The 24,079-nt window shown below is 40.6% G+C and overlaps 1 protein-coding gene across 3 annotated transcripts in view; it reads left to right on the forward strand.

Annotated features, from left to right (window-relative positions):
* Positions 1-24,079, forward strand: part of MAP3K15 (mitogen-activated protein kinase kinase kinase 15) — a 64,337-nt gene that overhangs the window by 34,505 nt on the left and 5,753 nt on the right. For all 3 annotated transcript variants that reach the window (XM_035888570.1, XM_035888568.1, XM_035888569.1), the window contains exons 11-21: positions 386-435; positions 3,911-4,006; positions 4,530-4,617; positions 8,901-9,034; positions 9,641-9,768; positions 11,555-11,685; positions 11,962-12,067; positions 15,356-15,513; positions 19,253-19,436; positions 21,939-22,116; positions 22,844-23,018. In XM_035888570.1, coding sequence (XP_035744463.1) covers positions 386-435; positions 3,911-4,006; positions 4,530-4,617; positions 8,901-9,034; positions 9,641-9,768; positions 11,555-11,685; positions 11,962-12,067; positions 15,356-15,513; positions 19,253-19,436; positions 21,939-22,116; positions 22,844-23,018 — 1,428 coding nt within the window. The remainder of the gene's footprint in view (positions 1-385; positions 436-3,910; positions 4,007-4,529; positions 4,618-8,900; positions 9,035-9,640; positions 9,769-11,554; positions 11,686-11,961; positions 12,068-15,355; positions 15,514-19,252; positions 19,437-21,938; positions 22,117-22,843; positions 23,019-24,079) is intronic.

A 24,079-nucleotide genomic window follows, 5' to 3' on the forward strand; every position in this document is an offset into this window, starting at 1 on the left:
CTTTCCCTTCAAGTCTATATAAGAGTAGGGCATAGTCTGCTCCATGTTTAATGTGAAATGTTGATGTATTGAGTTAAAACAGAATGTTTGGTAAATCGTACTTCAAGGTTTATTCTTCAAAATGAAGTTTACATGAGGAAATATGGCTTTTACTTCCATGCTGTGCTGTATATATTAATTTTTCCTCAAGTGAGTAAAACAGCAATGTATGGCCTTTCTTTACATATATATCAATCTTATTTGAAATTTGTAAGGAAAGAAAGAAAGAAAGAAAGGACAAGAGACATGTTGGAAAAACTTCCTTTTGCTTACCATGCTGTGACTTTGTTTTCAGTAGTAAGTCAAGGTTAAACTGTGGTTGATTGTAGCTCTTTGTTCCTTACAGATACAGATTCATGAATGGAATTTTACAGCTTCTTCCATTAGGGGAATAAGGTTGGTATGTCAGAAAACAGTTAAGTGGTTTTTTGTTTATGTTTTATATTTCCCTTAACTGGGAAATTTGGATCTCTGCTTTGCATTGCCTATTATAAAAGCTTGTTCTGTCCAACCTGCCTTGAAATGTCAACACAGAAGAGTTTGGGCAAAGCTGTACATTTCTCATAGGAACACTCATCTAAGCGGGGTGTGTGGGCATCTGTGGTAGACTTCCCTGTTTTCAATTGTGTACCTGCTTTTTGCATATTTTTCTAATTTTTTCAGTGAAGTTATTGCCATCTCTGCATTTAAATACATAGAGTGCAGAAGGAAAGAAGAGCCCTTAGCTATTCTTGCTTCCCTCCGTAAGTGAAAGAACAGTTTGTCTATTTTCCTTTAAGAAAAGGAAACCACGGTATCTATTTTTTGTTTGGAATTCAGAAATGCTTCTGATGTGGTTCTATCTAAAAGCCTACTAGCTAAAACTAGGATTATTAGAGAATTGTTAAATCAGGCGTGGACGTAGTTTGTGCTAAAGAAAGAATTCTTGAGCTGGAAGGAGACTGCTAGTGGAGTTTCTCTGGGACTAGCCTTTAAATAGTTAAAGTAGTTCCATTTTGTGATGCCTAGATTAATGGAAACACTAGTCACAAGTAAATGGATCCAAATATTAGTACAAAAGAAGATCAGGATGTTATATAGAAAGAACAGGATTGTTCTGAGGACTGAAAGGATAGAAAAAAAATCACATTGGGTATTAACCAACTGCAAAATGCATGACTACATTTAGAAGCTAGCTTATATATCTTCAGTTGGGCTACTTTGCTGCCAGAAAGGGGAGAGGCAGAGCACCAGGAGAGAAAATAAAATGAAACCTATCTGTACAGCCTGGCAGGGTGTCTAAGGCATTCTTGTTCTTTGCGTTATGCAGGCTGTAGCTAAGAACCAGAGGAGCTGTAAGCACAGGGAACACGAGGTGGGCTTTTGCCTTCTCTCTGCATTCATGAGTCACTATGTTAGTGGATCTGGCCTTTTTAGGAACATAAATGGCTGTTGGCTGGGGCCATTTCTGTGAGTGCATAAGCTTAAGGTGCTTGAAAAACTTTCAGATTCAAGTACAGCATAAATTCAGATACCTAACGAGTTCTGACCATAGGCACCTAAGTTTTAGGTCCCAAGTTTGTCTCCTCTGAACTTGTATAATTTGCTTAAGCAAATAAGCTCAGTGAAAATGTATTTCTCTGAATAAGATGAATGGTGATTGCTATGAAAGCCTACCATTGTGGATTTGGACATAGATTCTACCATAATTTAGGCTATTTTCTTTTAAAAGAAGCATGTTTTGGTTTAAATGAATTTGATGTGATACGTTATTCTACTACTCCAGTGCAATGTGAGTGGATGTGAAGTTGTCGTTACTGAAGCCTGTGGAGCTGACTGAGCATAACTCAGCATAATGTTTCTGAAACATATTAATTACCTTCAGTCAACACATTGCACAGAAATCTTCGAGAAAGATAACTTCTAATTAAATGGAAGCAAGCAATTAATTTGCTTTGATTCTTAGTCACTGCTGGGGATTACAAAGCTCAGAGAGGCAGTCTTTTTAAACTTAGTGGAATTTAGATGTTTGCTTTGTATGTGACAACTTAAAATTGCTATACTTTTGAAATTGCATTAGTTTTAGTAAAAAAAAAGATCAGTGGTCTCAGTTAACTCTATCAAAACCCTTAACTTGTATTTATGCTAACCAGTTCATCATATATACCACATGCATTACGCTGTTTATAATACAGTATTGTTACTTAGATACTGTCTTGTCTATCCTACATTTACCCCTGGAAAGAATCATCTTGCTTTGTCACTTAGTTCTCATGTCAGGTACGTGTTAATCTGCCTTGCTAGACTAGAAATTGCTATACCAGAACAAAGCTATGGAATGGTATAGTGTATTTTCACATATTTCTGAAAAAAAAATCTTCTGGCAAAGTTCTAATTTTTTGGAACATTTGTCCATGTAGCCCTTAATGATGCTACAGCAAGTTGGTCTTGTAACATTCTGCAACTTTACTATCGTCTACTGTCATGTATTTTAACTAACTGGTTCAACAGAGACTAAGCAAAATCTGAGAGTTTGACTAAACAGATCAGGCAAGAATCTAATCAATTTTATTTAATGCACAAAAATTACAAGAATACCTTAACAAGCATAGCAACTTGGCATATATGTAGAACAATACTGAAGTGCAAGTGTTTGGGTTAAGAGATTAATTCCTAGATTTACTTTTGTACTGATATTATGTTTTATGGCCTCTTCACTTTTCGCTTCAGTGCATTTAGATGGGATATATGTGACACTGGCAAGACACAAAATGCAATAAATAATTACTTTGTCAGAATTGTTGCTGCAGTTTTGACTTGCTTATCAGTTTTAAGGTGTCCTGGTTTCAGCTGTGCTAGAGTTAATTTTCTTCCTAGTAGCTGGCATAGAGCTGTGGTTTGGATTTAGGGTGAGAGGAATACTGATAACACCCTGATGGTTTAGTTGTTGCTGAGCAGTGCTTACACCAGTCAAGGACTTCTCAGCTTCCCCTGCTCTGCCAGGTGCACCAGAAGCTGGGAGGGGGCACAGCCAGGACAGCTGACCCCAGCTGGCCAAAGGGCTATTCCATACCATGTGACATCATGCTCAGTATAGAAACTGGGGGGAGTTGGCTGGGGGGCAGCGATCGCTGCTTGGGAGCTGGCTGGGCATTGGTCAGCAGGTGGTGAGCGATTGCATTGTGCATCACTTGTTTTGTATATTCTTCTATTGTTGTTATTATTATTATCCTCTGCTGTTTTATTAAACTGTCATTATCTCAACCCATGGGTTTTACTTTTTTTCCCAATTCTCTCCCCCATCCCACTGGGGAGGGGGAAGGAGGGAGCAAATGGGTATAGGGTGTTTAGCTGCCTGCTGGGTTAAACCACAACATAAGGCCATAAAAAGCGTATACTGTGAAGGATTGGCTACGCTGTAGGTATTTCCCAGTTCAGTTTTACTGTAGGAGTAATGGCATTATAAAAAACAGAAGTACTTGTCAAGCTTATAAGAAGGGTTTTCCTGATAGCTAGATTAGTGTCAAAGGAATTAATTTTCTGTAGAGGTGTCATCAAATACCAAGAAATCTGATGGAACTGTGTAAAAATGGCAGGAGAGATAAACAACAAACAAACCTCAAAACACTTCGGATAAATGAGTATTTTACCAAAGTAAGCAATAGCTTAATTATTTATCGAATTGGAGATAGGATTATAGAATAAATAAATAAACTCAAAGCTTCTAGTTGTAAGGAAAATAAATATAATTGCATACTGCCTCTCTGAGGTAATTAATTGTGAAAAAGGAGTTAGCTGAGTGTTCATAATTAAAAAAATACTAACTACTCCTGGCTCTGTTTCTTTGAATAGTTACATCCAAAATAATCTTTTCTTTATGTGTATTTTATAGCATTTCCAAGTTTGATGAACGGTGTTGTTTTCTTTACGTCCATGACAACTCTGACGACTTTCAAATCTACTTTTCTACAGAAAACCAGTGTAGTAGGTGAGTTCAGTTTGTGTGGGTATTGCATGCGAGATCTATGTCCTAAGTAGAATTGATTTAGTCAAGATTGAAAGCTGACATTTTTGCTTGAGAAATTAATTATTTATTTCTTCACTTCTACTGAATTGAACCATTGGAAATCAATACTTCTTTTTTTAATGTATCAGCTTTTTCTCTAATTGCATTTGTAAAGACAAGCACTTTCCATCCACAAGTATACAGCAAAAATATTTGAGTTAGACCCACCAAGATTTTACTATGGAATTGCAATAACAAGCAAGTATTGGGTTTTGCTACAGAAAGTAAAATAATTTTATAAATAATTAGGGTTTTCAGTGTGTGTTTGATGTTCATCCTCATTTAAATAAGATAAATATGGAGAAAGTAAGTATTGAAAGAAACCTATGAACATGCTAGTCAGTTTACTAGCTTGAAAGCAAAGACCACCTTGCAAAGAGTCTGTTTAATCTCCTTCCAAAAGGATATTTTTCTTTGATCCCATGCTATTTATTGCTTTTTTTAGATTCTGTGGGCTGGTGAAAGAAATTTTGTCTGATTCAGTTGGCAGTACTTTGGAACTAGAAGGAGAAATAGATGGAGACACATTGGAGGTATGTCAAGGCTAAAAGATCCAAGAACTCTGAAACTGTTCTCCATCTTCCCCACACTTTCATATCAGTACACTAGAAAGATAATAAATAGCATTTAAACGCCTTAATTGTATATGAAATTTCATCTCTTACAAAACTATTTGTATACAAGAGTTGCATTCATTTGAAAAAACACATTTTTAATGAAGTGAGACTGTTACTACAGTAAGCTGTAGAACTCCCTAAAAGAGGGGGTGTTACTGATCTTGTATTTATGTTGCAAACAATCTATAGATGAGAATCATCTGATATCAGCTGGCTTAAGCGGATAAAAAAATAAGCTATGAAATAAATTCTAGGAAAAAAAGCCATTTAGCAAAGGGACTTCAGTTTTTCTAGCTGGTACCTGATACTATTACTCCTCCAGGTAATTTCACTTGACAGGCTTTTTCTGTCACAGAGTTTTGCAGATCTTTAGGATCACATTAATCCATTGTGCTTTTTACTTATCACTGAAACATCCATGTTAGGAACCTAGTAGCTGTAGGCTTTCTTTATGATCAGTACAAAGGGGAAAAAAATAATTGGAAAGGGTTATTCACATTTTATGTGGGCTCAGATTAGGGTAGGTGAATCCATGTCTTCATAAGACACACTGCCTCATAGCAAATATCCAAATATCCAGATTTGTAGCACTAAGTACATATCTTGTGCTTCTGTGTGCTTGTTTTGAAATCTGAAAAGCCATCATAACAAGTAGGTTGTAACTTTTACTTGTAGTCAAGAAAATTCAGTCAGTCCAATTAAAGGATACTGTTATTTGTCTGAGCCAGGTACCTTTCTTACTGTGTCTCATTCTAGCAGTTCTCTTAGGCTTATGATTCAGAGCAGCTCGCTACCTTTTGTAGTACCTGAGGCTTCAGAAGAGGGTTAAGAAAGTAGAAGACCCTCTACTCTACTGTTGAATGTAATTGCCTGTGGTGGGGAAGATGAGTTTCTGCACTGAAGTTTGTGCATAGCAGCCACAGAATTCTCTCCTCAAGTGTAAAGGACAAGATATGCATATCTATTAAGCCCAGCTTAATATGTACATCTGTGGTCTCGGCATAGGGTCAGGGCTCTGCCTTGGGAAAGACAGGGTGTTATCTGTAGCTGCAGACTTTACATTGCGTACTTCTGGACTTAGCTAATAGCAAGGCAATCTCCAAACAAGACAGTCTATTCAGAGGAAGTGAGCTCACTGTGGCTTGAGCCTTTTAAAAAACTGACCTGGAAAAAGCACTTGAGCATGCACAGCAGGAAACAATCCTGCATGAATCAATGACATATAGAGAAATGACTACAGATGTTAATTTTAAATCTTTAATCACAGAATCACAAGGGTTGGAAGGGACCTCGGGAGATCATCCAGTCCAACCCCCCTGCTAAAGCAGGTTCTCCTAGAGCATGTTACACAGGACTCCATCCAGGCAGGCTTTGAATATCTCCAGAGAAGGAGACTCCACAACCCCCCTGGGCAGCCTGTTCCAGTGCTCCGTCACCCTTAGAGTAAAGAAGTTTTTCCTCATATTCAACTGCAACCTCTTATGTTTCCGTTTGTGCCCATTGCCCCTTGTCCTGTCGCTGGGCACCACTGAGAAGAGTCTGGCTCTGTCCTTGTGACTTCCACCCTTAAGATATTTGTATGTGTTGATGAGGTCCCCTCTCACTCTTCTCTTCTTCAGGCCGAAGAAGCCCAACTATCTCAGCCTTTCCTCATAGGGGAGGTGCTCCAGTCCCTTTATCATCCTAGTTGCTCTCCTCTGGACTCTTTCTAGGAGTTCCTCATAAGCTATATCTTTCTACATATCTTGACGTTTCCACAATTAACACCTTGTATTTACTGGTTTAGGTCAGGACATTAAAACAGAAATCAAGATACAGACGGGGAGGATTAATTTGTTTGGCTTACAAATGAGCTAAGACACTTCATGTCTTTCTGCAGCCTGAGAAATCTTGCGTTTAAGAAGAGACATGAAAAATGCAGATTTGTATGTTCTTTATGGGCTTGACAAGCACAAAGAAAGCAGAAGTTCTTACCGTTAATAAAACAGCTGTTTATATTTGGGGAGGAGGAAGAAATAACTTTGAGCACAGTTTTGGGGAAGAAAATCTGATTTCAGTCAGAATTCTTATGGAAATGTTGTCCCAAGGGGTTGTGTATTTTGGACTGTGGTATTATCTGACAGCAACTACAGTTTAGTTCTACAGATAACAAGGATTTGGAAGGAGAGTGAGTGTGGCAGTCCTTTCTACCTTAAGGTATTCACTTCTGGATATTGATATTGAAGAAGTTCCTATCACTTTAAGAGTACCTGTTGTACCCCAAATAGGGTATCCTAGAGATCAGACTCTGCCCTGCCACATTCATACAGAAGGTCAGCTATGAACACTTGTTTACTCATACCTGATGGTTGAATTGCACATCCAGTGGATCACATATTCAGACTTTTGGCAACCAGCAGTGATTTATTCAATCTTTGTAGCTGTTGGAAAGAGAAGAGGCAAATGTAAAGTGTCATCAAATATATACAAGTGTATTAAGCTGTCTCGTAACTAGCATTAAACTATAAATCTCAGCGATTTTCATGTATCATAGGACCTAGACTAGAGAACATACGTTTCTCCACAGTAATTATAGAGTTGGCTTAGGACCAGTCTGTTGCAGATAGGGTTGCTGTCAGTCTTGAATTCTGCAATGTGACTGCTGTCTTTCTTCTGCGCAGTTTTATATCATATGATAGCTGTGAAAGCTGGATATGCTCCCACCACAGAACCTGACGGGTTTTACATATGGCGTTTTGGGTCAGTTATGCCTATCATATAACAAGATTATGTTATGAACCGTGAAGTGCTGAAACATGGAAACCGAAACTGTGCTAAAGCTGTGCTAACTCAAGTTTAGTTCCACTGAGCAGAATATGCTGTTAGGATAAACGACAGACGTTTTTTCTTTAGCGCCTTCCATACAGCAGCATGAAACTTGCCATCTTTGCTGAGGGGGGGGGGAATGTCAGTGACGCATGGACATTGCAATACACGAGCTGCAATATGAACTGGGAAGACACTTCAAAGAAATAGATCCCAAGGCTGCATTCTGTATGAGAGAGTCTCACTGGATGAAGCAGAAAGAGTGGTCATTGATGGAAATGTCAATAGTTATGGCCATTGTAAAAAGGTTTGTTTGTTTTTTTTTTAATAGAAAATTCATATGAAGCCACAGAGAATACCCTGCAGTTTTCCCATATGGGATATCCTCTTGGATTTGGGAAGATACTCGGGGAGGTCTGTGTGCTTCTGACAATACCTGAGGCTGCGAAACTGTCCAATTCCTCTGTTAACTCTTTGCAAATGTGCTTTTTCAATATCCTTCATCAATTCCCTGATTTGAATCTGGGGTGTGCTCCTTAACCCAACTTCCATAAGAAATTTGGTTTGTTTTGGTGTCTGGGATGTACTTTGATTAAGCACACACTCATCAGTAGGCTTTTTCACTGACCTTTATAGTAGGAGAGATGGTGGTAAGATCACCATATGGGACAGACCATGAGGTGATGTAAATTAATGTAGCTTTAGAGTCATAGAGTCATTTAGGTTGGAAAAGACTTTTAAGATCATCAAGTCCAACTGTTTACTGAAGTCAGTGAACCAGCAGTTACTTACTCAGCTGGCAATATGACCCAGCATGGTTTCAGCAGCAGTGGAAACCACCACTTCAAATATTTAATCAGCCTTGGAGGAGATGAGCGTTTTTTCTGCCTTTTGGAAAAGCTCATAATGAGGGGAATATGTCAGAAATTAATTTTGCTGTGGCTAAGCTCAAATGAGAGTTAAGGGTCTTAAAACAATGTCCACCCACTGTAATGAGAATATCGCTTTTATCTATTTATTAAACCATTGGTCTCAAAATTATAGGTTATGTTCCCTGCGTTTATGTATTCTCAAGGGTCTGTCAGCAGTTCTTAGAGATGATACCTGAATGTGTTCTTTTGACAGCACTGTTCCATTGAATTTGATTTAATGCTGTGTTCCTTGTTTGGGTGAATGCATTTCAAAGTTGGTTAGGGAAGATTGTTTTGTAAAGCAAATAAGATAGAAATTTTACAAGTTGTATAGTGCAGCAGGCTGGCGGGTAACCTACCACGCTACAGCTGTACTGCAGTAGCTACTCTGTGCTGTACCTAACTGTTGGCAAAGCTCTCTGTAATGTCAAATGTTGGTGATAACAATTTCTGTACTGCTTTGTTTATCTTTTCTGCTTGCAGTATGAATATGATTATGATGAGAATGGAGACAGGGTAGTTCTAGGGAAAGGTACTTACGGAATAGTTTATGCTGGAAGAGACCTTAGCAATCAGGTCCGAATAGCCATCAAAGAAATACCTGAGAGAGACAGCAGGTAAGCCCTAATTTATTGTTATATATACATTGCTAATGAAACTGCAGTTGTTTCCTGAAAACTTTGCTCTTTTTAACATGTGTTTCTGTATGGTTAGTTTATAAAATTCCAGTATACTAAAATTCAATTATTTCCTCCTAGTATTCAACAGTACCCTTTTGAGAATAAGGACATTTTATTTAAGATTGATATATGTCATAAATAATACAGTTTGATAATCTATATGTGTATCATAAATTGTAGGAAAAGACACATTTTGTGTTTTAAGTTGCAGTAGTATCTCATTTGTATTCTTTTGCGGGAGCAGAAAAAGCATAAAAGGAGTTTTGAAGGCAAAGACAGTGCTATGTAATCATACAGAAGAAAGGCATGTATAAATTCTCTGAGGGCATGTTTCTCCTTCGGGGTTCATCTGAAATCTACCTCTGTACTTTTTCTGAATAGGCAGCCAGTCACACTGCATTTTGAAGGTCATGGACAAGACGTTTGCTGAGAATTGGCTCAGTATCCCTAAAATCCATTGTTTGCAAACTAGCATATAAGCATAGCCTAGAAGGTTTTCCTGCATCATGAGATACTCCTTGATTTTTTTTTTCTTTTTAATAGGTATTCTCAACCTCTTCATGAAGAGATAGCACTGCATAAATATTTAAAGCATCGGAACATTGTCCAGTATCTCGGATCTGTTTCAGAAGATGGATACATTAAGATTTTTATGGAGCAGGTGCCAGGAGGTTTGTATCATTCTGAGCTTAGTGTCTCAAAGGACTCAAAAGCAGTTGTGACTCTAAACTTAGTGAAAGTAAATAGATGAGCACTTAGTATGTTTGTGCACGGTGTATGTCTTTTCTGTTGAGACATTAACTACAGCAGGCATGCTTCTCATATAAAGAATAGATTTGAAGTTATACAGGTCCCAGAACCCTCTGCCCTTTCTGTAATGATTATAAATCGAGAGAAAAGTCATTGAAAGTATTTGTTGTCAAATACTCACGTGTTATAAAATGGTGGAGTTAGAGTTGTATAGTCCATTTAGGCTGAACAGCTGAATGATGAATGGAGCTTTTAGGGTAAGTTGCTGTTGAACAGTAACACTGAGCAATTAAGTATTATTTTGTAACTCCTATATACAAAGCACTGCTATTTCCTAGGTAGATTAGAGATAAAAGTGATATGCTTCCCTTGCTCATAATTTCCAGATTTGCTCCTCTAGCCTTCTCTACATTTTAAGATGTGAAGTCTCTCTATATCCTCTCTAGGTTATATTTCCATCTCCTTTTTGCTATTTGCTCTTCAGTGTTAAGTATGTGACAAATTGTTTCAAATTGTGTTAAATTCTTGTTTGAATATAATTTGCAAAATAAAAACAGAAATAAGAAAACCAGGAAAAAAGTTCAGCTTTTCAAAAAAGGTTCAGGTTTTCTAGGGAAGGTCCAGACACAAACATTCAAAGTGTAATTAAATACATCTGAAGCATAGGGAAATTCTTTATTTTTTTAATTCCCATGACCTTCTCACCTGAAAACTGAGACTATGACACATATGATGCATGCAGATATGATGAGTTTATACCAACACTTCCACTTGTTTCCCTGCACTTGTTAAAAGTATCAGCTGGTGTTGTTTACATACCTTTTTCTTCCTGTTCATATATGCACAGTAGAGTGTGCCGTGATTAGTTGCCAATGTCAATATATTATTGAACCAATTCAAATATTTTAAACTCCACAGCCAGTCTTAAAAAGAAACCAGCTGTTCAGATTATGCAAGATTCTTTGAGGAAGCTTCACTTTAAAAAGCTGTTGGTGTGAACTCAAAATCCCTTTAGTTTAATTCATCTGGCATTAAGTAGACCCACTGCACTTAGTTTATTATGAGCAGAAAAAGAAAAACTGTCTTTATTTTGCTTCATGATTAAAATATTTGTGTTACTTTAAAAAAAAAAAAAAGATTAGATTTATTGCAAGTAGGGGAAGTGTGGATGACCCATCTTACTCTGAACATCCGTTACTTGGTTTCTTTTGGGAGCTTTCTTTCCGCTGTCTCTGGATATTTCCAGAAGTTAGTGCCATATTTACAAGGAAAAGACACTTTCCTTTTTTCTTCTCCCCTCCCCTACCTCAAGTAAATCAGCTTCTCTTTGCCTGTGCATGTGGTTTGTGAAGTATAGCGTGTAACATCACACAGTGTTACCTTTAGTCTTTATTTGGTTAAGGGCTAGGTGGTTGCTAGTCCTAGTCTCAACAGTTGTTAGACTGAAGTGAGGAATATGCATCCAGCCCTGTGGTAACATTTATTCCTGTCATGGAGGTGGAAGCTGAGCTGACAAGAAAGAAATAACCAGTCAAGAGCAGCAGCAAATGATTTGCTTTGAGGGATCTAGGAAGAATTTGGCTTTGTTATAGGTACTGCATTTCTCTAGTATTAGGATATTGAGCAAAGGCTTAATCCAGACTTAAAAGTTTCGTGATAATTTGGGGATTTTGCTGTCTTGGTACACTTTCTTCTTAACTCTTGTAGGCAGCCTCTCAGCTCTCCTAAGATCTAAGTGGGGCCCAATGAAAGAACCTACAATTAAATTTTACACCAAGCAGATCCTGGAAGGCCTTAAGTATCTCCATGAGAACCAGATTGTACACAGAGATATAAAGGTAAATTTTCCTTTAGTGTGTCTTGCATGATTTACTTTTTATCTTATTTACTTCAGTTAGTTTTACTCTAACCCAGAGTAGAATTTTTAATAGGATTTTGTGGAAGCTTAAAACAAAAGGAAAGAATAAAACAACCCCTTCTCCCTGGTGCTCCTGGAAAATTCCTTTGTAGACAGGTATATTACAAAGATAACCACAAATGTGAAGGAGTATTGAGATTGGGATTTGGAATCTGTACTCATCTGTCTCTCCTCCTCTCTCTCATCCAAACCACAGGGGGATAATGTTTTGGTGAACACCTATAGTGGCGTGGTAAAGATATCTGATTTTGGTACTTCCAAACGGCTGGCAGGAATCAATCCATGCACCGAAACATTTACAGGTAAGACTAATTTAGCAGCATTTATAAGAGGGTTTCATGATGGATTCATGATTAGGTCTCTCTTTGCAGGGAAGAGTGAATCGGAGTGTGATCACCATAAACACAGGCTTGCTACTTTTCTTTTTTGTTTTTAATGTCATTTTCTTCCATTTTACTTTTTTTAAAAAAACTTCTTAAGTGTGATGGGATAATAGTTTTTTTTCTTTGAAGTGTTTTGCATTAAGAAGCAATTGATTTGTTGTAATTACATCTGGAAACAGAATCACAGAATCACAAGGGTTGGAAGGGACCTCGGGAGATCATCCAGTCCAACCCCCCGGCTAAAGAAGGTTCTCCTAGAGCGTGTTACACAGGACTCCATCCAGGCAGGCTTTGAATATCTCCAGAGAAGGAGACTCCACAACCCCCCTGGGCAGCCTGTTCCAGTGCTCCGTCACCCTTAGAGTAAAGAAGTTTTTCCTCACATTCAACTGCAACCTCTTATGTTTCCGTTTGTGCCCATTGCCCCTTGTCCTGTCGCTGGGCACCACTGAGAAGAGTCTGGCTCTGTCCTTGTGACTTCCACCCTTAAGATATTTGTATGTGTTGATGAGGTCCCCTCTCACTCTTCTCTTCTTCAGGCTGAACACTTGCATACAGCAACTTTTTCATTTAATAATTTTGATATTAGTAACTCTTGCATGCACACTTTCTTTAAGTAGGTCTAAAAGTGCAGAAAAACAAACACAAACTTATAAACACTTTCAATTTTGAGGCATTAATTGTAAAACCCAACCAAGTGGCTAACTTGGTGTTACCAGCGGTAAAAAGAACAGTTTACATGAAAATACTAAGCTGGTACATTACAGAAAAGCTTTCATATACAATAAGGTACTAAAAACTTGCAATATTCAGGGAAAACAAAATTTGCTGAGTAACAAGCTGAAACTCCAGATTGAAAAATGAATATATGGTCACATAATTGCTCAATTCTTTTATCAGTGGACAGGCTGGATCGAAGGGCCGAGGCCAACTGTATGAGGTTCAACAAGGCCAAGTGCCGGGTCCTGCACTTTGGTCAAAACAACCCCATGCAACACTACAGGCTTGGGGAAGAGTGGCTGGAAAGCTGCCTGGTGGAAAAAGACTTCGGAGTACTGATTGACAGCTGGCTGAATATGAGCCAGCAGTGTGCCCAGGTGGCCAAGAAGGCCAATGGCATCCTGGCTTGTATCAGGAATAGTGTGGCCAGCAGGAAAAGGGAAGTGATCGTCCCCCTGTACTCGGTGTTGGTGAGGCCACACCTTGAATACCGTGTTCAGTTTTGGGCCCCTCACTACAAGAAAGATGTTGCATTGCTGGAGCATGTCCAGAGGAGAGCCACAAAGCTGGTGAGGGGTCTGGAACACAAGTCTTACGAGGAGCGGCTGAGGGAACTGGGGTTATTTAGTCTGGAGAAGAGGAGGCTGAGGGGAGACCTGATCGCCCTCTACAACTGCCTGACAGGAGGCTGTAGTGAGGTGGGGGTCGGCCTCTTCTCCCTGGTAACAGATGATAGGACGAGGGGGAATGGTTTGAAGCTGCGCCAGGGCAGGTTTAGGCTAGACATTAGGAAAAACTTCTTCACTGAAAGGGGTGTCAGGCTCTGGAATGGGCTGGTTGAGTCCCCATCCCTGGAGGTATTTAAAAGAAGGGTAGATGAGGTGCTTAGGGACATGGTTTAGTGGTGGGATGGCAGGGTTAGGTTAAAGGTTGGACTCGATGATCTTAAAGGTCTTTTCCAACCAAAGTGATTCTATGTACTCCTTAGTGGCTTTTTAGCAACTGGTTGTTATTAGAGATGGTATATGGAGAAATGGTATCTGAAGAAAAGTCACCATACAGTAATAAGAGGAGTTAAATCTTTCCTTCTGCCCTTCTTTGTTCTCTTGAGTGTTTGCAGCCCTATTTGTGCCTCAGAGATGTAAGTGAGAATAAATATTTTACTTAAGTTCTCATTTTGGATTTAAAATCAGTACGCAGGGGGTTGCAGCTCATTGCAGGGGGCTTGGACTAGATGACCTTTAAAGGTGCCTTCCAACCCAAACTCTTCTATGATTCTATGAAGGCACACAGCCTGAGGGCAAAGCTGTGGCTTGAACTTTTGTTCTACAGCAGTCACATTTAAGGAACATAGCAATATCCAATCCCTTTTATCTTTACCAGATGTCCTTTACTTAGTAGTTCACAGCTTTACCACAGTGTAATTTTATTGCATTCTTAAGAAGAAAAATAATTTAATTGAAAGTTGTCAAAACAGAGCTGGTAGGAATTCATGTGGTGAAAGTACTGTAACATTTGAAACACTCAGAACACCTATAGGTTTCTGTTGTTGGTGTGGACTGTCTTCCTGTTGACGCCTCTTGTTAGCTGTGTTAGTATATGATTGAATATCAGTGATTACAAATTGACCATCTTTTGTTTCATTTTTACTGTTCTTTTTGTTTATCATCAGTATTATAACTGGTATTACAAATTGCCTACAGGTAAACTTTACAGCCATTCAGATTCATCTGTTAAGAGCCAACTATAGGCTTAGGGAGGATTTTATTTTGCCAACATGTATAGCTTTAAAAGTTTCAACAGATTTGGTTTTGAGTTTTTTGGTGAGGGTTGTTTGTTTCGGTTTTGGTTTTTTCCCTTTGTTAACCTTGAATGTCAGAAATCCCAGGTGCATCCAAGAGACTTCCTGGAATAGGAATTTATGATGGGTTCCCTTATTTTTTTTAACTATCATGTAATTGATTTACCTTGATTACAACCTTGATTGCTTTTGTGTAAAACTTGAGATTTTTTTTAAACATTCTTTATTATCTTATATTTACAAAAATAGCTTCTTTTCAAACTAACTTTTTAAAATTCCCTCACTAGTGTTCTCATTATAGGGGTAAACATATGAAAAACTATTCTCATGAAGACTATCTGTCACTTTGCAGGTTTTCATCACCTCTTACATGCATAAACCTTACAATTTAGTGTCTGCAAAAATTGGTTGATACAATTTTACGTTCTGAGGAAGCATGTGATTATGTGGTAAATATACTTTCAGCAGTTTGAAGCCTTGTATTAGAAGGAACGGGGGGGGGAACAATTTCTAGAAAAGATGCTAAGCCATAAGTTTCTGTCTAGTTTTCCGTGCTGATATGGAAAATCAAGTATTTTGGCTATTCAGGTTGCAGTTGATAATTTTTGGGTTGCTTAGTGGTGTATTAATTTTCTTTAATAAGAATGAAGACTATAACACCTGACTATTCTTTTTGTCCTGACTAGGAACCTTGCAGTACATGGCTCCAGAAATCATTGATAAAGGACCACGAGGGTACGGTGCACCAGCTGATATCTGGTCACTAGGTTGTACCATTATTGAAATGGCAACAGGCAAACCTCCATTTCATGAACTAGGGGAGCCGCAAGCAGCAATGTTTAAAGTAAGTACAGCTTTTTTGATACAGTGTTTATGAATTTTCAAATGCTAACTTAATTTTTTAATATTAATTTGATTGGTAGTAACCTTTTGTTATATGGGTTGTTTTGCACAAAGCCACAATCTGACCTGTGTTCTTAATTCTCACTGAATGATCCTTCCCTGCACTAAGCTGTATTTCTCTAGGGGTTAATAGTTTATTTTTGTGCTGGAAACAGGTCATGACTCAGAGCAGCAACCTGAAAAATGACTGAAGACTTAAAAAACCTAATATTCTCTACCCTCATACTTCTGTCATCTCCTGCTCTTGGTTTATGAGTTCCTTCTTGGCAACCAGTCTCTCAAATGATGAAAGCCAAGTTATTTCTGTTCCTTTAAGTATTTTTTTTTATGAGCCTCCCTCCAAGAGGTTCTGTTTCCCTTGTCTTCCAAAGGCCCAGTCTCTGCAACATGGTGGGAAGCTATGGTGGAAGGAGGGTCTAACTTCCCAAGATTTTTGGTATGTACGGAAGGAGTAAAATACTCTGTATTTTACATCCTGAGCCCTTTGGATCAAAGCTACTTCGTCGGTAAACTGTTGCCTCTAGTACTTTGTTTCTCTTAGAGTAATGCACAAATTAACAATTGAGAATGCTTCAGATAGTTTTGGTAAGAAATGTATTTGAAAAAAATTACTTGTTCTAACTCTAAAACTAACAGTAGCGTAAAAGCTATGATGTGATAACGCGTCAAATATGCAGACTGAAAATTTTTGGTTCTTCCACTGGCTTGCAGTAGGCCTTTAGTAAAGTACTTAGGTTTTTGCTTACACTTCAGAGTCCTCATTCTTACAGTGGGGAAAATACCATATCCATAACCCAGCAAACTGCTTTAAATTATCAGTATTGTTAATTTTTTTGTGTATCTTGTTGAAAGTCACTGTGTGTGCTTTAGTATAATAATTAACGGAACCACGGTAGCAAAATCAGATCTTTATCAATAAGTATAGTAAGCTGGGCTGCAACTCAGCCACGTGTCATGCTAGGCCTGTGCGTTGTCCCATGCACCACAGCTAAAAGGCAAAGAAAGGGGCTGTTATGGGTTTTGATGTAGTTATTTCAACGGTATAATATGTCACCTTGGTGCTGTCAACTTGTGACACTACCTCAAAAGAAGCTGCCTGGGTGAACATGGTTTGGTTCACTGAAGCTTTCCTGAGGGAGCCATGGAAAGAGACTTTTTTTCCACATCACTGTAAATGTCAGATGCGGTTCCGTCGGCAGATGCCTTTTCATCTTGCGTATCTGGCACGTAGTTGAACTGTTCAGTGAGTTACGTGTCTTATCTTCCAGCGCAGTTTATTGAACTGTCAGGAAGCACTGGTTCAGTTCTGGGTGCTTGATGAGCTCTGCACAGTCTCACGAGGTGAGCTCTGGCAGGCTTGTCCATGTCAATGTGTCCTACCCATAAGCATCTCCAGGCCACTGAGCTGTGTTCCAAAGTCTCAGTATTGGCATTTTTAAAAACAATTTTCTTGCCCTTCTTTCTTCAAGGACGTGGCAGAGTTTTTAGCATTGTTATTGCAGACTGTGTTAATGGGCTACAGTCAAGCATTTGGTTTTGTTTCCTGTTTCTTGGCTCTTCTGGGACCTGCTTCTTGCTGGGCACCATAAATCGCAAACTGTGGTTTCTTTTTGCTGTGTAATAAAAGTAAGCAAGCTGGAAGCTAGGTCTGAAGCCAGGAATGAAGCAGGCCAGCTGAGCAGGCATGTAAAAACAGGCCTGGAAAACTTGGGATATTGAACTTTTGAGGTCCACACTTCCACACGTGCACACTCCATTGTGCATAGGGCAGGTGAGGAGAAGGAAGGTCTGAGTCTGACTGTGCAGTCAGTGTAGGGATTGCAAATGACCTAAGAGTTGGACAAAATAGAGAAAAGGGGTCTAGAAGAAACAGAAATGGAAATAATTCCTGGCTGAGTGTACATAATCTGGTATTTCATCTATGAGCACCGTATGTGTGCATCTCTGTGAAAGGAGTTCAAACAAATGACATTGAATGGAGAGAAGGCAAACTAATGTTGCCACAGAGTTTCAGGATGCTTGCGACAAAATTTACTCTCCTTGAACTGCAGAGATAAAAATAAGATCAGAGACGCATTCAAATTTCCTGGTCCTGGCTTGGACTGTCCTGGGTTTTGTTTAGTGCGTAAGGTTATAATACCAGCCTGTGACGCTGCCCCAGCTGAAGCTGGCTGTGTGAGCCCGTCCCCAGAGCGCACAAGGAGGAGTGGGCTGACCACAGAGACAGCCGTGTCAAGAGGAGTTGTCAGAGCACAGCAAGCAGGTGGCTGTCATCCCTCTGTGCTCTGAAGCAAAAATCTTACCGGGCTGACGTTCTGAAGTGGTGAACCTATATACCCTATTTATAAAGCACTGGCCAAAGCATGCATGGGATCTTACAAATCAGGTAAAGATGCTCCATCAGACAAGGTAAATGTCTGGATGCTGTATCCTGCCAAAGGGACATAACATCTATTTGTTTATTTATTTATCCAATTTACTTATTAAATACATCAATTTAATCGTAGAGGTTACAAGTTGCATCTATTAGAAATGTTACATGCAGGAAATATGGAGTTTTGAATGTGTTTAGAGTCATGGTTCGGAAGGGCTTAATGCATTATTAGCATCTTATATTCTGCACTGTTATTCAAACAGAAGCACGACTGCTCAGCATTTTTTGCATCAGCTTGCACTGGAGCCAAACCACTATTGTGAGTGCCTAATGGTGCCACAGTGTGTTAATGCAGCTGTATAATGGGATTATTTAAACAACTCTTCATTTTAGCCAGCAGCTGGCACACGTTTAACTGCTGGACTACCATCTCCCTTGCAGCCACTCTCTTTCCTCTTGTTCTCCAGAGCCTGTTTTATGTAAAGATGCTGAGACTACAGGCCATAACCTTGCCAGATACATGCCATACAGTGCACACGTGTTAAACAACTCTCATTTCAAAACATTTATGCCAGACTGGCATTAGAGGATAAGTAGGCAGTGAAGAAGCTGGAAAAATCTCTGAGGAGCAACCTATTGAAGCACGCTTTTCATTACTGAAAGAAAGAGTGGGGGGTCTTGTTAAACCTTTGGGCATCGTATGATTTTCAGTTAAATAACACCGACAGGCTGGGGAAGACATCTGGCCTGAATGCCGGGGGCGGTGCCAAGGTCTGGCAAGGTCATTGGGAGCGCTCGTGCAAGGAAATTTGGCAGCAGCGGGAGCAGAACAGGTGCAGGCCCCAGGCAGTCGGTGCTAGAGGAGGAAGTTATTCCTGTTCCCAGGCACGGGTGCACTGGAGGAGTCAGCAGCCGAGAGAGACACGGTACTGGGCAGGGGTGATGGGAAGCGTATGCAATAGCTGGAGGGGTTGCAGTTCTCAGTGCTGGTAGGAGAAGCAGCATTTGAAGCACTGGGTATGGATAATGTCCAGACCCTGAGATTGCCTGAAGGTAGGTGATGGTTGGATACATCCATAACTTGGCATTTGTGTAATATCACGTGGACATTCATGCCATGTTTACAGTGAAGTAAAACAGGATCAGAGCCTTGTCGCTTCAGTGCTTTGCGTGGGTGCCTGGATTGCTCCTTTTCCATGAGAATCAGTGAGAGGTCATACTAAGAAAGCTTTGGCCCATGGTCTCCTTGCAGTTGTTTAGTAAAATTATTTAGTAAAAATAATTTGTATCTGTGTTTTACTTGCAGGTTGGGATGTTTAAGATTCATCCTGAAATTCCAGAATCACTGTCTGCTGAAACAAGGGCCTTTATTTTGCTCTGTTTTGAACCTGATCCTAGTAAACGTGTTACAGCATCTGACTTGCTCAGAGATTCCTTCCTGAAACAAGTAAACAAGGGCAAGAAAAGCAGAATTGCATTCAAGCCTTCAGGTAAGGAATTATCAGCCAAATCCAAGTCAACATCATCATTAAGGGTTATATAAAAGATTGGAATCATTAAGCACTCTCCTTTACTAAGGGCGTTTCTTGTGCCAGGAAAGCAGCAGGAACTTAATTGTTGAAAGCGCCTGTGATTTGTAATTAGACATACTTAAATTTAACAATTCCCACAAAATATGGTGACTTGCTTATTTTGTGTTTTGCTTGCTGAAACCTCCCAACCCCATTTTTCCTCTCCCCTAAAATAAATGCCTCATTTATAGTAAATGAAAATTAGAAAAATTACATTCAGTGGAGACTTTCCAAAGCAATTCTGCATTTTAGATTCATAGTTATATACACTTCAGAGATTTGAGTTTTATAGAGTAGGTGCTTGGCAGCTGAAAATGTGGGTCGTGTCTACGAGGGTCAGCATTTTCAAACTGTTTAGTGGGTTGTTTTGTTTTGTCTGCCTAGCATGTTCTTCCCCCCCTCAATATATCAGCCACTTTCTCAGTGATAACAAATCTTAATATAGACCTGCCAAATAAATAATCAGTGTTTGAAGGAGCTGTCCATTTACAACCAAGCAAAGCCATTGGTCTTGCTGCTTCTTTCCCCTGTCGGCACACACACATGCACACACTCCCAATGCAAATTGAATTGCTTCCCTTTTTGAGCTTTTTCCCCCTCAGCAGGGAACATTTGAAAGAATGGAATTCCAAGGGGAAAAACTAGCAAAAAATTTATAACATCTAACTGAATTGGTTTCAGCAAGGAAATGGGCATCATCTCTTGTCCTGAGGGGCATTGAGAACTGCAGTCCCTGCAGTTACACTGGCGTAACGGGAGAGCTCACACTGCTTGGCGGGTTAGGGTTAGGGTTCTGTCTTCTGCCCCACTGCAGCAATGCTCTCCTGTGGCCTTTTCAGCCCTTGGCTGAGGACGTTTTCCTGGAAAAACTGTGTGGCATTAGAAAGGGTGGAGCCTGCTTTGTGAAGCTGCCCTGCCAAGCAACAGGCTCTTTGTCAAATACCAGGGGAAGTGCAGCTGTCTTCTGCACCCCTTCCCTCCTTCTGCCTTCCTCCTTTCTTCTTTTCTCCCGCTCATTGATGAGGTTATGGGGCTCCTTCAGATGGCCCGAGGATCTGGTGCTGCAGGGTTAAGCACTGGGCTGCAGCAAGAAGCAAGCTCAGCGATGGACGTGGACATGAGCAGAGTGGGCAAATGCTACAAACACTGTCTGTTGGGTGAGGGGAGGGAAAGGCAACGTGGCTGCAGCCGAGTGTCTGCTTCGCTGCACTGGAGCTGGGGGAAGCTGTGCTGGCTGCTGCAGCCATCTCCAAGGGGAGTTTGGGGGAGTCAGGGCAGGTCCTGCCCCAGCAGTGGCCACAGTTTCAGCTGCCACAGTTCACTCTGTCTCCTCCCTCTACTGTTTCCCTCACCACCAGTTTCCTCAGCTTTGTCCCCATCTTTCCATCCTGTCTCCATCCCTTTTCTCTTTCCAATAATGAAGGCAGCCCAGAGCAAATCTTGACCCTTACTCTCGGGACAGCAACTTTCAATTTTCTGTGCTGCTGAGATGCCTTGAACCAGTTCTCACAAGGTGACATATATTGTTTCATTTCTGTGACTGTTTAGCCTCAGCCATTTGAACATCAGTCATGTACCATGGAGTATGTCAGAGCTTTCTGAATAACTTTGGACTTGTAGCTCTCTTCCTCCCTCACCTCCCCATGATTTGTAGTGACAAGCATCAAAAACTTCTGTGGTATTTTAGCTTCATGGATGTGTGCACTCTCAGTTGACAGAACTTCTTCCTTACCTTTCCTATCACACAGCCGCAAACTGGTGACCAGGGTTATAGCAAGCTCTCAATATCTGTTATTTTTTTTTATTTCTTCTTGCTTTCAAGATGAATTGGAAAGGGACGAGATATTTCCTTCAGGCTAGTGTTAGGAGAGAGAGTCCTTACTGAGGGCAAGGGGACACGCGAGCGAGGCAAATGCCTCGGGTGTTGGAGAGGGACCAAATACAGGTCTGTCAACACGGCCTGGCAGAGGTGTGAGGAGGGCAGGTGGCAGAGTGCTCTCTGCTTACAGATATGGCTGGTGGAGCAGCTGATGGTAACCTATTGGTTTGGTTCAGGCTCCTTAAACAGCTGGATACCCAGTTGTACCACTTTGTGAGACCAGCAGCGAGGGGGAGTGTGTGCGTGTGTGTATGTGTGTGTATATACATGTGTGTGAGTGTGCGTGCAAGAGAGGGTAACAAAATGGCATTTCATATGAGTATCTACCTGCTTTGTGTTCAGTAGTGAGCTCGTTCACACCTTTTACTGCTTATGCATATAATGATTTTGAGTTGTTGCTGCTTTCTATCAACAAGATTACCTTTCCTTCAGCCATTTTGCAAAATGAGGTCTTGGTATCACTGAAGATGATCACAGCTGTTTTAAGCACATGGCCCTTCCCTGCCTAGTTTTGTTACGTGTTTTACAATGTCTGTTCCTAGATTACAATCGTAATTCATCCCTCCCGCTGCCGATCCATGGAGAACAGGCTGGCAGTAGCAGCAGTGAGCATGGCTCTGTTTCGCCAGACTCTGATGTACAGCATGACATGTTTTTCGAAAGGCCAAAGAGATCCATTTCAGAGATTCAGACAAAGCATCCCATTTCCCACTTACTAAGGTAAAGCATGTGCTTGTCACTTGACACCCATGAGAGATTATGTGGATTTAATTCCCATTATATTTTATCTGAAGGCAACTTTTTTCACATGATGACCAGATAAGCAAGTCTATTAAACAGCAAGTGAGTCATATAGGCAAGTTACCAGTTAATTTAAATCTTGTCTATATTTAATTAATAAGCAATGATTCTTTCTCCTTAAGGTTTCCACATATTTATATACTTTTCCCTCCCCAGTGGATAAACGTCAATCATCTTACTGACTGAGTGGATATGGATTCCGGAGCTAACAGAAGAGTTGATCCTTCCATGTACTCATGAAAAAAATGTGGGAAGGGGGCAGCAGACAGTTCTGCTGATCAGAGAGCCCAAAGCAATACTTTCAAATGAGTATGTTACAGTATGGGGCCAGAAAAAAATGAATAGCTATCTCAGTCCAAGCTTTTCAGCTTTCCTCCCCAAAACCAAACCAGTGCTGGGTGACATTAATGCCAGCTTCTTAGTGGGATGAAATCAGCCTTGTGCCTTTGGCTGCAGTGAGGTTTACACCAGCTGAGGATCTGAGCCATCTTCTGTCTCAGAATTCGTGTTTAACAGCCTGATTGATCCACTGCTGTAGTTTAACTCACTTTTTAACCTCTGAAGTATCCCTACTCGCTTCTGACATTACTGCCATGTAGCTAATGCTGAGGTCTCTCTTGTGCATGTGTCCTGGCTGCTGACCCAGCGTGCCCGATGAGGGCTCGGCCTCGGAGGACAGGAGCGCCTCTTCTTCCGTTGAGGATAAGGATTCTGGTCTGTTTCTGCTGCGGAAGGACAGTGAACGCCGAGCAATCCTATATAAAATCCTTAAGGAAGAACAGAATAAAGTTGCTTCCAATTTGCAGGACTGCATCGCACAGGTAATTTCACTTCAGCTCTCCTTTTCTCGTGTCAGAAGGAAAATGACAAGACAGGTAGTATCATTCTTTACCTGAAAACTAATAAACGAAGATTCTTGGCTTGTTCCTTCTGAATATTTTTAATCTCAGACCTGAAACTGTGTGAGCCATTTGCTGTTGTCTGAATGGATAGCAAACACTGCCTTTTGCCTGCTGCTGAGCTCTTGGCAGGAGAGGTTTGGGGCATTTGGTGTGGGGTTGGGAGGCTGAGGTTGGTGGGTTGGGTGGTTTTGATGTTGTGTTTTGTTTTGGCTTTGAAGGACATGGAAATGGAACACCTGGTAGTAATAGGTCTTATTTGCTTTAAGGATAGAGAACTGATTAATAGTTTCTAATTCAAAGCATATGTAAGCTAGGTGCCAAGAACACAGTACCTGAATCTTAAAAAAGCTAAGGTAGATTTTCTGTAGAGGGAAGGGTTGAGTGGGAAGGTTTGGTGACTGTAAAGAGGAGCAAGAAAAATCATATGTTTGGTTAACCCATAGCCAAGTAATGCCACACACCAGTCACAGAGTTGATTGCTTCTCATGTGCCACTGGTGGTATCTACTCTTACCCAAGCTATGTTTTTTTACCTGGGCTGCGTTCACACAAAGGGGGTCTCCTGACTCTTCTTGTGGTATCCCCGGCCAGCCCTTGGTTGTGGCACAAAGACACCTGCAGCGCCGATGGCAGGGGCCCTGCTGCTCCCAGGGCAGCCCCAGCCAAGCCCGGCATGGGCAGCCGGCTCCTCACGGCGCGGGGGTTTGCTTCTCCCCCATGACACACTGCCCCAGCAAGCTGCCAAACCCTGCAGGTCGGCTCCCCCAGGCCCTGGGGGCTCCTGTAGAGCTTCACTGGCCCAAGGGAAAGGCCCACAAACTTAGGCTAGGGAAGCAATTGGGGTAAATTTCTGCCCTGAGCTTAAACTGCAAAATAGCTGATAGCCTGACGGAGGTACAAAATTCATACATGAGATCCTAGCTGGAAATAACCAGGGCTCTAAATATTTTCCAGGATAAAGAAGGATTATTTAGTAACAGC

Source organism: Egretta garzetta, unplaced genomic scaffold (genome assembly GCF_000687185.1).
Source record: "Egretta garzetta isolate BGI_Z169 unplaced genomic scaffold, ASM68718v1 scaffold111, whole genome shotgun sequence".
Classification (NCBI taxonomy): Eukaryota; Metazoa; Chordata; class Aves; order Pelecaniformes; family Ardeidae; genus Egretta; species Egretta garzetta.